General features: G+C 31.6%; 3 protein-coding genes across 7 annotated transcripts; 1 reads left to right on the top strand and 2 right to left on the bottom strand.

Moving 5' to 3' along the window:
- Positions 1 to 32: 32 nt before the first annotated feature.
- On the top strand, positions 33 to 5,323 carry LOC126850416 (nuclear hormone receptor HR96). 3 transcript variants are annotated; one of them, XM_050593394.1, is made up of 6 exons: positions 33 to 542; positions 617 to 888; positions 1,560 to 2,911; positions 3,004 to 3,220; positions 3,307 to 3,726; positions 4,050 to 5,323. In XM_050593394.1, exons 2-6 carry the CDS (start codon positions 751 to 753, stop codon positions 4,245 to 4,247), a joined length of 2,325 nt encoding a protein of 774 aa, XP_050449351.1. In that variant the 5' UTR covers positions 33 to 542; positions 617 to 750; the 3' UTR covers positions 4,248 to 5,323. The 3 variants fall into 3 exon arrangements, with proteins under 3 accessions (XP_050449351.1, XP_050449350.1, XP_050449352.1); XM_050593395.1 differs by having other exon boundaries at positions 40 to 888; positions 1,560 to 2,044; positions 2,120 to 2,911; XM_050593393.1 differs by having other exon boundaries at positions 33 to 888.
- Positions 5,324 to 6,350: 1,027 nt separating this feature from the next.
- LOC126850429 (N-acetyl-D-glucosamine kinase) lies at positions 6,351 to 11,853 on the bottom strand. 3 transcript variants are annotated; one of them, XM_050593428.1, is made up of 7 exons: positions 11,706 to 11,853; positions 10,215 to 10,398; positions 8,403 to 8,487; positions 8,059 to 8,157; positions 7,510 to 7,762; positions 6,826 to 7,124; positions 6,351 to 6,721 (listed from the first exon to the last, which is right to left on the bottom strand). In XM_050593428.1, the coding sequence occupies exons 2-7, from the start codon at positions 10,307 to 10,309 to the stop codon at positions 6,383 to 6,385; spliced, it is 1,170 nt and encodes a 389-aa protein (XP_050449385.1). In that variant the 5' UTR covers positions 10,310 to 10,398; positions 11,706 to 11,853; the 3' UTR covers positions 6,351 to 6,382. The 3 variants fall into 3 exon arrangements, with proteins under 3 accessions (XP_050449385.1, XP_050449386.1, XP_050449384.1); XM_050593429.1 differs by having other exon boundaries at positions 7,513 to 7,762; XM_050593427.1 differs by lacking the exon at positions 11,706 to 11,853 and having other exon boundaries at positions 10,215 to 10,405.
- LOC126850433 (39S ribosomal protein L21, mitochondrial) lies at positions 11,702 to 13,902 on the bottom strand. The gene is made up of 5 exons (XM_050593434.1): positions 13,598 to 13,902; positions 13,160 to 13,285; positions 12,664 to 12,984; positions 12,387 to 12,585; positions 11,702 to 12,053 (listed from the first exon to the last, which is right to left on the bottom strand). The coding sequence occupies exons 1-4, from the start codon at positions 13,695 to 13,697 to the stop codon at positions 12,485 to 12,487; spliced, it is 648 nt and encodes a 215-aa protein (XP_050449391.1). The 5' UTR covers positions 13,698 to 13,902; the 3' UTR covers positions 11,702 to 12,053; positions 12,387 to 12,484.
- Positions 13,903 to 14,134: the final 232 nt, after the last annotated feature.

Here is a 14,134-nt window from a genome sequence, read left to right as displayed (position 1 = left end):
ATCAAAATTCAGCAAAATTCCTGAAATTATCATCCGAAAACTAGTATGAAGAATATTATAACTCGAGAACTATCGACGCTTCGATAATATGTTACCAGATAAAGGGATAAATCCACTTGGAATTCATCGAACAATCAGTCTATTCCGAAACGCGTTTAAAGACAGGACGCCGAGCGCGGGAATTCTCTCCGCGGTCACGTGGGCGAGAGATTCCTACTTACATTACGGCGGCATGATATCTTCTCAGTGACGGAAAGTGACTAAGGGTCAGGGGAGGAGGGGGATAGGAGAGGTGGCGGGATGAACGAGTTTTACGACGAATTTGTACGCGCCGTGCCTCGTATACTGTCGCCAATTAACCGAGCCGTCAATTGAACGCAATCCGGTGATTACTTAAGGAGCTTTTGTACATGCGGATCTCCAAAGAGGCGTTGGACCGCGGAGAAGAGGTCGCCGTTTGTCGCAGTGAGAGATGATAATGCCGTGGACGATAAACAGTCGCGTCTTGGTGGTCTTGATCCTCCGGAGAACTGTTCACGCATGTATATAAACAATGTTAATCTTTACTAGTTGATGGCAACAAGGACGGATACTCGTCGATGACATTAAATTGTAGAAAAAGAAACGATAATGTTGTCGTGAATCACGAGAACGAAAACACTACGTCGCGCGGGATGGGAGAGTGATATAGGAGAACGATGTTACTCCGCCTGTATTAGATAAGACGTGCTAATCACCACCCCAGGAGCAATGGACGATGAACAGCCGGCGAAGGAGCCCACCAAGATCTGCGGTGTCTGCGGCGACCGCGCGCTCGGTTACAACTTCAACGCGGTCTCCTGCGAGAGCTGCAAGGCGTTCTTCAGGAGGAACGCGCTGAGGACTAAGGTGAATTTTCACTTTCCTGCCTCGATTTAGATTTTCAGTAGGTTGATTCACTCTTGGAAAGAACTTGGAGAGATTGGTTAATTAACAGATTGAAAAACCTTCAATTTATAAATCTAATTTTTCAAGTTTTAGAGGAACAAGATTGTGCACTGAACTTTTTAATTGTCTATAACTTCTGTGCTCTCTTCCGATGAACTTTTCTTAAGAACAAATCAATCTTAATTTTGCATTATCAGTCCTAACATCAAGGAGCTTTAAACTTGGATCTAATTCTTAAAAAAGTTTTTGAAAGAATGAAGCTACTATTGTTGAGTCTTTTAATTATCTATGATTGATTGCTTTTACTTGTTATTAAGTTTGAAAGAGATATCCATGCATTGAAATTTAATGATTGAATGGACTGTTAAGAATGCTATATAGATAAGATACTGATGTTTTTACTTTTTTTAAAATATCTCTTCGTTTATTTAATAGAAAAGATTATTGCAATTTATTTGTAAGATTTATCAAAATGTGTAAAAACAAATATTAATATAAAAAACTAAATTGTTTTATTTATGCAAAATTTTTGGAATTATAATAGTATTATCATATATAAATAAATATATATAAAATTGCATGAGTTTAATATTTGACTGAAATTTTAAAAAAGATATATTTTCTCTTTGCAGGACTTTAGATGCCCCTTCACTGAAAACTGTAAAATTACACCTGTAACCAGACGCTTTTGTCAAAAATGCCGTCTGGACAAATGTTTGCGAATTGGTATGCGCAAGGATTACATTATGTCTGAAGAGGACAAAGTTCTAAAGCGTGAGAAGATCGAAAAGAATCGCGCGAAAAAACGATCTCAATTCGATAATGCCACAGCATCAAAAATCAAAAAAGATTGTGTGGAAGACTGTACATTCGAAGACACGTCGGTATCAGTCAATTCGGTCGCGTCAACAATGTCGGAGTCGTATTTTTGGGAGTCTGACAGGAAATACACAGATCTGGATGGTAATAGGCAGAATGTCGTCGAGAGCATGAGCCCAGTGACAGCAGCCAGCGTACCTAGTCCTTCAAGTCCACCGGAGAGCACGAATATCGCTGAAACGAAGACGTTAGACATGCTGAAGGAATCCGCTCATAGCTCGAGGTCTAATCTTATGAGGTACAATCAACCTATTTTGCATGTAGAAAACGAGATAGACTCAATAAAGATTGAATCGAAATCGTCTGTTTATAGCCGCGCAAGATCGTTCACCGATTTCAGTGTGACACCACCGGACACGGGAAAGGATAAGAATGTATCGCCAAATTCAGGCGAATACGAGCAGAATTCGCTTGAATTAAGTCCCGAGTTTGTAAACGTTAATAGCGAATCGCCAAGATACAGTTCTTTGTTCGACGAAAACGCGCCCAATTATTCCAAATTTGAACAAAGTAATGAACAAAGTTCCTTGATGTACGTTGATTGCGTATCGAACAGCCGGACAAATCGACTTGATCCGAGTTTACAAGCACAATTCGAAAAGGAGGAGACGACGATATGTCAGAAGTCGAAGGAAACGTGTTCGAGTGGAAGCAATTTAATTACCAAGTTTAAGCAAAATCCAAATCTGTTCACAAAATTCGTCAACAATCCAAATTTAGTTGCTAAGATACTTCAGGATCAAAGGGTAGTAATGAAGATTATGACGGATCCCGATATGGTCACGTGCTTGGCAACGGATCCACATATCACGCAGTTTTTAGAGGAGAATGACGCAACTGATACGAGCGACGGGCGTGGCCGTGACAACAAAACAGGAAATCAATTTCAAAAAGAAGCTTCGCGGAATAATGGTAGCTCGAGTAATATCACTAGGTATACATCAAAATCTAAAAAAAATCACGTCGAAAATCCGATCCTGACAGATCTAATTACGAATCGTAATACGGAAGAATGCAAAAATCAAAATTTAGAACCTAGCATAAGCACAGATTGGAATAAAAATACAGCTGATGTTACTAGAGATGTTCTCCAAGATGTTCAAAGGTATAAAACTATATATCCAGCTTATATAAATATTATATTTATATATACAAAATACTATAAAACTCACTGTTGAAATTGGATATTTGTTTCAGGATACCTATCGCTGCCAACTCTATAGAGTCTATATTATGCGAAGCCATCAAGTTGGAATATTCAGCATTTTCTAGTTTAGGTGGTAACCAAAGCAGTAGGGATTTGAATGATGCCGAGAGAGCGAAATTAAACGAATTAATAGTTGCTAATAAAGCATTATTGGCTCCACTAGATGATGACATAACAAATTTGGTAGGCGAGGAATGTAAATTTAAGGTATAATGCTGTTGAAATTTTAGATGTTTTAATGTAGAGTACATTTAATAAAGATGAGTGTATAATAGGACATATCTATTTTGCAGAATAATTTCGGGCAATCTGATCCAATGTTGTTGGACGTTATAAATTTAACGGCGATAGCAATTAGACGCTTGATAAAGATGTCTAAAAAAATAAATGCCTTTAAAAATATGTGTCAGGAAGATCAGTTGGCTCTGTTGAAGGGCGGTTGTACGGAAATGATGATTCTAAGATCAGCCATAAATTACGATCCAGATAAAGATATATGGAAGATTCCTCATAGCCAAGAGAGCATGTCCAATATCAAGGTTGATGTTTTGAAGGAAGCAAAAGGAAATTTATACGCAGAGCACGCGAAATTCGTCAGAACATTCGATGCACGATGGCGAGATGAAAATATCATTCTAATTTTAAGCGCAATCGTTTTGTTTACTCCCGACAGACCAAGGGTTGTGCACAGTGATGTTATTAAATTGGAGCAGGTTAGTAAAATCTTCAAATTCTAAAATGTTTATATCAATTATGGTGATTATTTATAGCATCTTATAATTATCAAAAAATATTTTAATGACTTTGAGAATCTATGAATATCATAATAAATATATATATATATATATATATATATATATATATATATATATATGTAATAGAGTTAAACAAAATAAAATTATATATTAATAATCAGTTCAACAAGTATTAATAGATTTCTTTTTTATATTTTTTTCTTGACATATAAAATAAATTTAAAATACTTCGGGTTTGAATCACATTTTTTTATTGCAATGCATTTCTTTCTTTCTTTTAGAGTTCTTATTATTATCTTCTGAGACGATATCTGGAAAGTGTTTATCCTGGCTGTGAAGCCAAGTCCATGTTTCTGAAGTTAATACAGAAGATTTCCGAACTCCATAAATTAAATGACGAGGTTGTGGGAGTTTATTTAAATGTCAATCCATCCAGCGTAGAGCCATTGCTTATAGAAATATTCGATTTAAAGCACTGATAGCTTATAGTTACGCATTTTGTCTGTATAATGAGAAAAAATTAAGAAACTGTTGCATTCTTGTGCTGTAATATATTTGGTATATATAACTAGATTCGAAATATGTAGCGATACTCTAAGTCAAAGAAATCGATTGTTTCAGAAATTCATGATGAAAATCTGATTGTGATAAGTATAATTCAATTTATCTCTTCAATTGCCTCTTTGTATAAATATACTTATAGCAATACAACTTTAAATATTTTTGGGTGATAGAACAAAGACTATACACATATAAAAGACATAAAATATAAAAATAATTTGATACAATATCAAAATATGTAGAAATTACAGTAGGAAGAAATCAAGCCAATATACAATATAGATATTTCGCAAACGATAAAGGAAAGCGAAGATAGCGATATCAATATCTATTAAAATTTAGTAGTAGCTCTCTGCTCTCTCGGCGCTTTAGCAATTCTAGCGAGTCAGCTTAACTTCGTTATCTTGTCATTCTCATCAATTGAATAAATAATGTTGATTGAACGCTAAGAATGGGATAAAAATATCATAATTAATAATAGAGCAATATTTCATTTTGTAATAGGCATATAATATATTGTAAATATATTTCGTAGAATATCTTTTAAATTTTATATCATTCTCCTCGTACCGAGAATGAGTGTACAACGATAGCATAATAATTTCTAGGTGGCTATTTCAAACATATTTTTTCTCGTGGGATAGTTAAATCTATATTAAAAATATATATTTTTTTTATGTAAAATTTTACTAAATAATTATATGTTATTCATATGACAAGGCCTGTGGATTCTCACAAATCTATATATGTGAATATAAGATCACATAAGTGTTGTTAAAAGTTTGTGCTTTGAAGGATGTATTGAGAAAATGAGATTTTAATGCAAATCTGACTATATGAATTGTGGTGATTATAAATAGTCATAATTAAGTGAAAATAAGAAGAATATTATTATATTTGTGCGAATGTTGTGTGTACGCATGTTACTGTTGCAATGAGATACATGAGATAAATATTGTGATACATCCTGATATAAATATATTTTTCAAAGATATATTGCCATATGTAATTTCACATTGACGAATGAATTCGTTAAAATGCCCAAATAAAGTTTTTCTCGTATTTTATGTTAAATTTGCAGCAAAAATAATTGCTATGTCACTTACCAGATATGTGATACATCTTCGACTTCGTTAATCAGCTGCGATCGTTCGGTTGTAACAAGTCAAGAACGTATAAAATGAGAATTATTATTGCGAAAGAACAACCCCCTAAAATAATCATGCCGAAGAGACATATAAGCAAATACAACAAAATTTTTATGATTAGAGAGAGGATCCATGATATACAGCTACATGCCACATTACAGATTGCTTTCAATCCCATTCTTTCAACACCATGAAGTTTTATGCATATTTTGAAAAGAAATAAACAAGAAAAACAACACATTCACGTCTCGATTATACTAGATATCAAAAAATCATTTGTTTCTTTGTTTTAATATAGAAAAATTTATATATATTTACGATTTATTATACTATTTTCATAAAAATTTATATACATTAAATCGATATTTTTATAAGTCCATAATTTTTATAAAACGATATTTTTTTTTCATTGTTATATTTCTGCAGATTGATTTAACTGATTTTTTTCCATAGAGCTTCTCATTCATATATCCAGAGTGAATTACTAAAGATGTTACAGGCTAATATTTCTGAAATTGAACGAGATATGAAATTCTTATTTTCTAATAATTGTTTAGTATTTAAAAAAATTAATTTCATTACACAATGCCCGCTTTGATTAAAGTTAATTTTTAAAAATACTGTTATTAGAAAATAAGAATTTTATATCTCGTTCAGTTTCAGAAACATTAGCCTATACACCTTTAGTGATTCAATCTGTATATTTATCTGCCATTTGTATATGTGTGTAAGCTTTATAATCGCAAATCAAGAATTTGGATCTTTTAAATAAAATCAATCATTTAGAGATAATCTGTTTGTAATTTTTGCACGATATTTATATGAAGATAAAGCTTCTTTCAGCACAAGTAAAAGATATTCTCTACCATCATATAAAGTATACTTATTTATTTATTTATATTTTATTAAGTACTCTCTCCATTTTCATGAACATGATTGTTATCGGAAACTAGCGTATGATTTTTTAATTCTGTCGTTCGCGTTTCCAAATAATTATCACGCTTATAATGAAAGAAGATTTCAACGTTGCTTTCGTATGGTTTGACGAATGGAACGTTGATTTTCTCCGCAGCCAGATAGCAGGCACCCAATGCCGACGTTGTCAACAAACGCAATAGACTCAACTCGTCTACGACACGCGTATCGTGAATTTCATTCACGAAGCCATTCTTCATGAATTTCCACGATTCCCATACAGATCCGACGCAGATCACCTTTAAGCCACCGTAAGCCAACTTAAGATCCTGACAAAAAAAATTTAACGAATTATCGATAAGTTTTATGATGAAATCATTGTGAAATTTCATATATAAAAAATAAATCAATTCATTGCTACTGAAGTACTGACGTTGTGCGCCTTTTTCGAGAGAGCAATAACGTGTTTCGCCAGAAAACATCCGGCTTCCTCAAAAATCTTTAGGCATAAAGGATCGCCTTTTTCGCAACCGATCGCGATCTCTTTAGCAAAACCGGCGATAATACTCTTGTCGAAGTTTGCATAGAGATACGGTAATATACTGTTTCTGTCAATCACATTGAAGTAACTTCTCATCGCTGGCCATACGTAGCTTATGGGTTCTGGTGCTTTCACGAAGCCGTCCATATCATCAAATACATATTTGCAGGCGTGATGGGCGATCCAGTAAGCTTAAAAAATTAACAAGAGAAAGCAATTTTAATTGCAGCTTATAAGGAATTTAACTAGAAATTATCAGTGAATTTTTTATATAAAGATAAGTGTATCAGAGAGTATTTAAATTTTTTTAAAGAAAAGATAAAAATTTTTGGATCAGATAACTGTCAATGTCAGTTTAGAATATTACGTTCTAAGAGAGAAAAAGAATTTATTAAAAAAATTTTTATCTGAACTCAGAGAATTCTGAAAAAAAACTTATATTAAAAAATTTCGGTTTTTTATTTAAAATAGAGATCAGTTAAAGGCCATTTGTTAATTTAGAACTTTTGCGCTTAATTTTCAAACTTTTCACATTCCTGTCCTTTTTGCAGTAAAAAAAAAAAAAATAGGTATTACCACCTCCCTCATCGCCCATCATGTGTCCCCATCCTCCGCATCCGTGAGTCTCTCCGTTGGGATTGAGGAGCAAAGCATTGCTACCAGTTCCGGCAATCAATACAATTCCGCCTGATTGCAAGCCAGTTCGGAGACTACCAAGAGTATCCGAGCTGACTACGTAATCCTTGGCAGAGTTTGGATACTTCTGCAGCAAAGTTTCTACGAGCTGACGATTAGTGGTTTCTTCCTCGCAACCACTTAAACTGAGCCCCTATCAATGAAAGAAATAATTTTAAGCTTTCCCTTTTTCTATCGAAGAGCATTTCAATGTTAGATCAACGTTGATTTTGAATATAATTGAAGATTTAATAGTTGGAAACAGAAACTAAAAAAGTATCATAAAATGTAAATTATGTCTCGTTTGAAAATCTCATGTCTCTTATTTGAAAATCATCATTATGGCACAATTATTCCATTTTTTTATCATTTTAATTATATTCATAATTAAAAAGTATATATTTTATATTAGTGTGACGATATTTAATAAAAATAATGGTCTATACTCACTACGCAATCTAAAGGAACGGATTTCGGCATATCTAAATCTTGTTTACCCTTCTCGATCATCGCACTGAGTCTGGCAGCTGTCTCATCTATGCCGATTGTCTAGGAGAAACAAATCTTTTATAGTAAACGAAATTTTCTCCAGAAAAAGCAAAATGGCATTTTTTTAATTATTCATATTTTTTTTATCTCAAAAGCGCTGGGTTCAGCTTCAAAAATTTTGCTAAAGTTTTTCATCATTTTCCGCGTGTCTCATCAAGATTTATAATGTGTTTTTTAACTGGATTCGCAGCACTTTAAAGATATAAATAATTCATTTTACATAATCTTTTTTTATTTTTAATCACCCAATGATTAGTATTTGGTCCTTTAATTTCCGTTAAACGCGCACCTTTTCCATCGAGTATTACAAGCGTAGAATGTGTGCCACCTCTGAAAATTAATTATTTTATAATTAGATCTATGTGCATAGACATCTCTTAGACATCAAATATAGTTATATAAATCCTAAATGAACATATTTCACCAAATTGTATAAATATTATGATGCTTCTAAATTTATCTAACTCATTTACCCTCTCCCATTATTCTGGATGATTATAGCATGATTATTTATAATCTTAATATATAATCATTTATATTTTATTATTTAGTGACTTAATCCTACTGAACAAAAATATGAGATCATATTTCGATTCAGAGCAAGAGATATACAAAAACTATCTCGAAAACAAGAGATGCATGTCACTTATCAAAGTTAAACGGATTAATGTTGATTGCTGTTATAAATTATCCAAGCTCTATCTGTCTCGAGAAATTATTGCTTATCGTAAATTATATAAAAATTATGAAATATTATAATAACAAAATAATAAATTTAAAATATTCATGTCGCTAGAGGGAACAAATTTATCTAATTTTAAAATAAAATATTATTTCGAATTTGTATTTTAAATTTTTTACTATTTTGATATAATCAGCATACAATGTTGCTTTTACTTTACAAATTATGCATCATAACTTATTATATTTTGATTCTTATTTTAATAACACCAGAAAGTAAAAAATTTTCATAATAAAAATTTTTGCGTTTCTCAACAAGTTTCTCAACACAAAGCGATAAGCGGACTGCTTTAAATTTGCGTAATCGCGTTACGTAAGATAATCTTCTCGCAATATGAAAATCTGGCGTAAAATAATAATATCAAATTAATTTACACAAATATTCTTCAAATCAAATTAAGATAAATTATATTTTTTTAATGAACGTTAGATTAGTTTATATATGTGATGTTGGCCCAATCATTAAAATTAATTTGAAATGCAAAAAGATACGAAAAATATTTAGTCTAAATTTATATTTAATTTAATTTATAATCCGTGTATATTCATATCTTTAATTTTAATTTGTATATTTATTCACTTATGTTAAAATGTGTGCGATATAAGTATCCTTATAGGTATATAATCCTTCACCTGTAAAATAAATTACAGATCATATTACAACGTTTTATATAATGTACCTTCCAAAGGATATACCTTAACATTGAAGGGTTTAGTTCCTGGAAGGTTTATTCTAAAGAGGAAGCTAACTAACAATAAGTATCCAAATGTAATTTATGACAATGCAGTAAAAGTATTACAAATAAAAGTATTACAAATAATTGATCGCGTCTTCGCGTGATTTTTCGATTTTGTTTAGATAAACGATTCGGATTAAATCGATTAAAATATGATCGATTTTCTGATGAGAAAAGGATATAATTGTCTTCATTTAGTTCCGTCCCGTCTCTTTTTATCTCAAGTACCATATAATGACGGAATCAACAACAAATATCATATAATATATCATGTTTTCATATATAGATAACCCTAAGAAGAACACTATGACCTCATTTTTTAACTATATTTTGAAAACATATATGTGCTTTAAGAGTCGGGCCGAATACGATTTGTGTCAATCCCATCCCTCGATATTACTTTAGTATCGTTCAAAATATTGCGCATCCGCATTTTTATCATAAATTTGGAATTGCCATTGAGAATATCGCAAATGTGTGAGTCTGAGGAAAAATTTAATTAATTTCAGGGCGTCTTGCATATGTGTCGTATATGCATCCATTAATGTTTGATTAATTGATTATAGGAATCGGATTTACCCTTCTATACCACCGATTCTAAGATCCTCGGAGTATTGCGGCTTGTCCTGCACGAATACCGCAGTTTCCTGCACTAGGTCTGCGTACTCTGGCATCTTTGTGTACTCCCTCAATTCCCTGCGTAATTGATACTCATCCACAATCTTCTTTTGCTTCTTCGTCTTCTTGGGCTTCTTATTTTTTCCTACCATTTTTCAAAATTGTTTTTTCAAATTTGTACGATGAGAACTTTGGACGGATTCGGCAGGATCTGGATAAAATAGGATCGTACGGGATAATGTATTCGGAAAATGTATACGCACGAATTTTATCGATCATATAATTAACAAAATTAATAAATTAATCGAGCAATTAGAGAAAACTAACGTTCTAAATAGCATGATTTAAGATTTAAAAGATTAAAATTGATTTCAAAATTTAATTTTATTTCAACTTTTCTAATTTTTGTGGAATATATAATTCAAACTGCAATTCAATACACTCTAATGTGCATTTTATATCCACCAATATTAATCTTTATTTTTACGACTACAATGATTGTAAGTCTCTTTAGCGATAAATCTAATTATTAAAATTTGCTGATTAATGAAATATTGTCATATATTAAATAATCTAGAGAGCATAATTCAATTAATCAAATAGCCTTTTCTGTGATCTTAAATGAAATTAATTTTCGCTATATATAGACGAGGAAGATACAATTGAAATATCATTAATTTTGGCCTTATAGATCGAAGGAAAGGCAGAAAACTTCTGGAAAAAAATTAAGGGATATCCTCACTAAAGTGCAAAATTGGATCTCTTATTAAAAGGGTGCGACATTCGGGTTTATGATAGTATGTGTGAAAACCAAAATCGATGTCAAATTTAAGGAGATTTTATTGTACAAAGATAAACATTACTACGCACACATATACAATATTTTATATTAAAAAATCTTCCGAGCTAAAAATCCTTTAATCGATCTTTTTTTTTCACGTAAAAATTATACGTGCGCGAATATCAGTTTTATGACAAGCGTACTTCACCTGCACATGTGTGTGATAGTTATAGTTATCTCAGTAATTAATACAAAATTAACGAGAAATAAGATATCAAAATTTATGTTACATATATAGAAAAATATTATTAAATGATTAATATTTTTAAATTTAAAAGCAAATTTTTTTCTAATTTCTAATTTTATTTTGATTGTAATTTCTCGTTGCTTATATGTATGTGTGTCCTTATAAAAGAGAAAGTAAATTAAGCAAGTTGTAGAGTAGAATATATTTAGCTCGATATAACTTAAACTAATTTCCTTGAAACTTTTTCCCGACTTATTTTAAGCTGAAGCAGATCGATCAGACTTGGCGAAAGGTATTTAATAAAATTTATTTAAGAAAAATCGCGCATCCTTAAAACCAGTTTGTAAATCCGATCGAGAATCTCGCGAAGGACACACTCGATCTTCTCGGTTTTCCGGCAACAACTTCGAGTTTGCTAACTTACTACAAAATTTCCGCTTTTCCTCAGCGCCGAAGATACAGGTTGGAAAAGTGTTCAGTATCCGGCGTATATGCCAATAGTGAAAAACATTTTCACGTGATTTTCAAAAATTCCGTGAGAAATTGTGTCTCTCTGAACGGAGTGTACGAGTCCAGCTGTAGGAATGTCGACAGCAATAATTGCCGATCGAGCTAGGATGAAAAGAAAACGATCGACCACACCGCGCGACGTTGTTTCCGTCACTGCTTAGGTGGCTCAGGCTGCAATTTCCTCCACTCCACTCCACTCCACTCCATTCCATTCCATTCCATTCTAGTGCGTACTAGATGTCGCACGTCTACAGTCATACGTCTGCGAAATGTCATTGAACTGCAGACGGAGGATTGAATGGGATAGTTTATTCGATGAAATCACGAATATATGTTTTTACATGAATGATGAATTGAGGGATCGTAAAAGAATCCTATGACTATATAAATAATTGATTGCAATGTTAATTATAGTAAATGGAAAGTTCCAAGATAAAGATATATAAGAAAAACTTAATTTCTATTGTTTATAGAGCTAACGAATTGTATGGAATGAATATTTTAAAATTTACGTGAAATATCTCTTAAAAAAAAAAAAAAAAACAATTTTTGGTAAAATTTCGGATTTGATGTAATATAAATTAAACAATTTTACCTTTTTTTTTCCTTATTCTAGAAGATATATAATATTTATATTGTATATATAATATTTGGAGTATATTTTTTTTATTTATATATATACACATTATATTGTTAATACACTCTATCTAATCCTTCAACTTCTTTCTTTTCGTCGATGTTTCCATTTATATTTATGCAGTTAATTCGTAGCATTGTATGCTGTATTCTGAAGACTGAAAAAAAAAATTAAATGTATTAAGATAAACGAGACAAGTAGCAAAAAAAGAATTTCATTATTGTCAGTATCTTACAATTTATACGGCGATATTGTTTCCTCTTTCGAAACCTAAAGCGAGTTTTTGTGTGAGATAAAGTTTTCTCAATAACTGTTGCATCGACCGAAATTAGTTCTCTGTTTAAGAGCGGTCTTCCTACAAGAGTGAAATCGGTATTTCCAACGAGCAATACTTTCTCCAGCTTCAAACGATCGCCTATATTTGGTGGCCAGAATCCTTCAATAATGATAATGTCGTTTTCCGTTACTTTGAACTGTTTTCCACATACTTGTACAACCGCAAACATACGTCCGATCTTGTCCATTGCTACTTGATTATTGATTTCATTTGTCACATCTGTTGAGAAAGAAAGAAAATACCATTCAATTAAGATTTACCTTAAAAAAATCTAAAAAAAAATAAGTTATACAAATTTATATTTATATAAATATTCTAAATAAAATATATATATAAATTTATATGGCACAGTTATATACAAATTTGCATATATAAAATTATTTATGTTAACAACCAGCGCATATTTTATCTTTCTCTTCATTCCACTCCTGCACTTCTGTTTGATAATCTGGAACTTCTCTCATCCATGGTGGCTTAGCTGTTCGATATTCTGCTACTGGTGTCTCCCATAATCTTAATCCTAAAAAAAAAATTTGAATGAATTTTGTTATTTCTTATATAAGTTAATAAACATTTGTCTTCTTAATTATTTATGCCATGCAAAATTTTATTGAAAAACTTTATGAAACTTCTTTTACACACAAATTTTATTACAGTAAGTTACATTAAAGTAAAGAGATATATATCAATATTAGTGTTGAAATTCACAATTAAAATTTTTAAAAATATAAAAAGAGCGAAAAATATGTATAGGAAGGAATAGGTTATGTTTACATTTAAATCTGGCTGTTTCTGCAGAGTCGTCAGATATAATTGCAATGAAATTACATACCCGGATAACATTGCTTGCAAATTGCGATCGGTGTCATTCTTCTCAAACAATTAGTCGCCGCGTAATGAAAAAGTCTTGAAAAACTAAGTAAAGTTGCCATCGTGCACGCAGAGACTGTTCGAAATTAACATGCAAGTAGTTCTCCTTTTTTCGTTTTATTTACAAATAAAACATGTATCAATAATTAAAATATTGTCTCTCATATATACATAACAGTTCGTTATCCGCAAAATTGGAATAATAAATGGATATTATGATAAATCGGCCCAGTAAACACACTTTATTCAAGAGACGATGCGCCGTCATTCGCGGATATTAAAACAAATTGGCGGGAATATTCGAATAATTGTTTCTGATTTCCGATTTCGCCAAATCAGCTAAATTTTCGTAAATCGTGACAAGAATTAATTAGTTAGTAATAATAATAGTATTATATTAGTTTATTAATATATAATATATTATAATTATACATAATTCTTTTCTTACATCATCTGTAAGCTGTTAAATATTATTCTTCCTTCATGCGTGATGACATCG

Source organism: Cataglyphis hispanica, chromosome 6 (assembly GCF_021464435.1).
Source record: "Cataglyphis hispanica isolate Lineage 1 chromosome 6, ULB_Chis1_1.0, whole genome shotgun sequence".
Taxonomy (NCBI): Eukaryota; Metazoa; Arthropoda; class Insecta; order Hymenoptera; family Formicidae; genus Cataglyphis; species Cataglyphis hispanica.
This window is presented reverse-complemented; position numbering and strand designations above follow the sequence as displayed.

What these genes read in the sequence shown, in the direction of transcription:
- LOC126850433 (XM_050593434.1), bottom strand. Translation starts at nt 13,697, where the DNA reads ATGGCAACTTTACTTAGTTTTTCAAGACTTTTTCATTACGCGGCGACT. An exon ending in TTGCAAGCAATGTTATCCGG is followed by an intron (nt 13,286 to 13,597) that starts GTATGTAATTTC and finishes TTTTTTTTTTAG; the next exon opens with GATTAAGATTATGGGAGACA. An exon ending in ACAATATCGCCGTATAAATT is followed by an intron (nt 12,586 to 12,663) that starts GTAAGATACTGA and finishes TTTTTTTTTCAG; the next exon opens with TCTTCAGAATACAGCATACA.
- LOC126850416 (XM_050593394.1), top strand. Translation starts at nt 751, where the DNA reads ATGGACGATGAACAGCCGGCGAAGGAGCCCACCAAGATCTGCGGTGTC. An exon ending in GGAACGCGCTGAGGACTAAG is followed by an intron (nt 889 to 1,559) that starts GTGAATTTTCAC and finishes TTCTCTTTGCAG; the next exon opens with GACTTTAGATGCCCCTTCAC. An exon ending in ATGTTATTAAATTGGAGCAG is followed by an intron (nt 3,727 to 4,049) that starts GTTAGTAAAATC and finishes TCTTTCTTTTAG; the next exon opens with AGTTCTTATTATTATCTTCT.
- LOC126850429 (XM_050593427.1), bottom strand. Translation starts at nt 10,405, where the DNA reads ATGGTAGGAAAAAATAAGAAGCCCAAGAAGACGAAGAAGCAAAAGAAG. An exon ending in AGAATCGGTGGTATAGAAGG is followed by an intron (nt 8,488 to 10,214) that starts GTAAATCCGATT and finishes ATTAATTTTCAG; the next exon opens with AGGTGGCACACATTCTACGC. An exon ending in TCTCGAAAAAGGCGCACAAC is followed by an intron (nt 6,722 to 6,825) that starts GTCAGTACTTCA and finishes TTTTTTTGTCAG; the next exon opens with GATCTTAAGTTGGCTTACGG.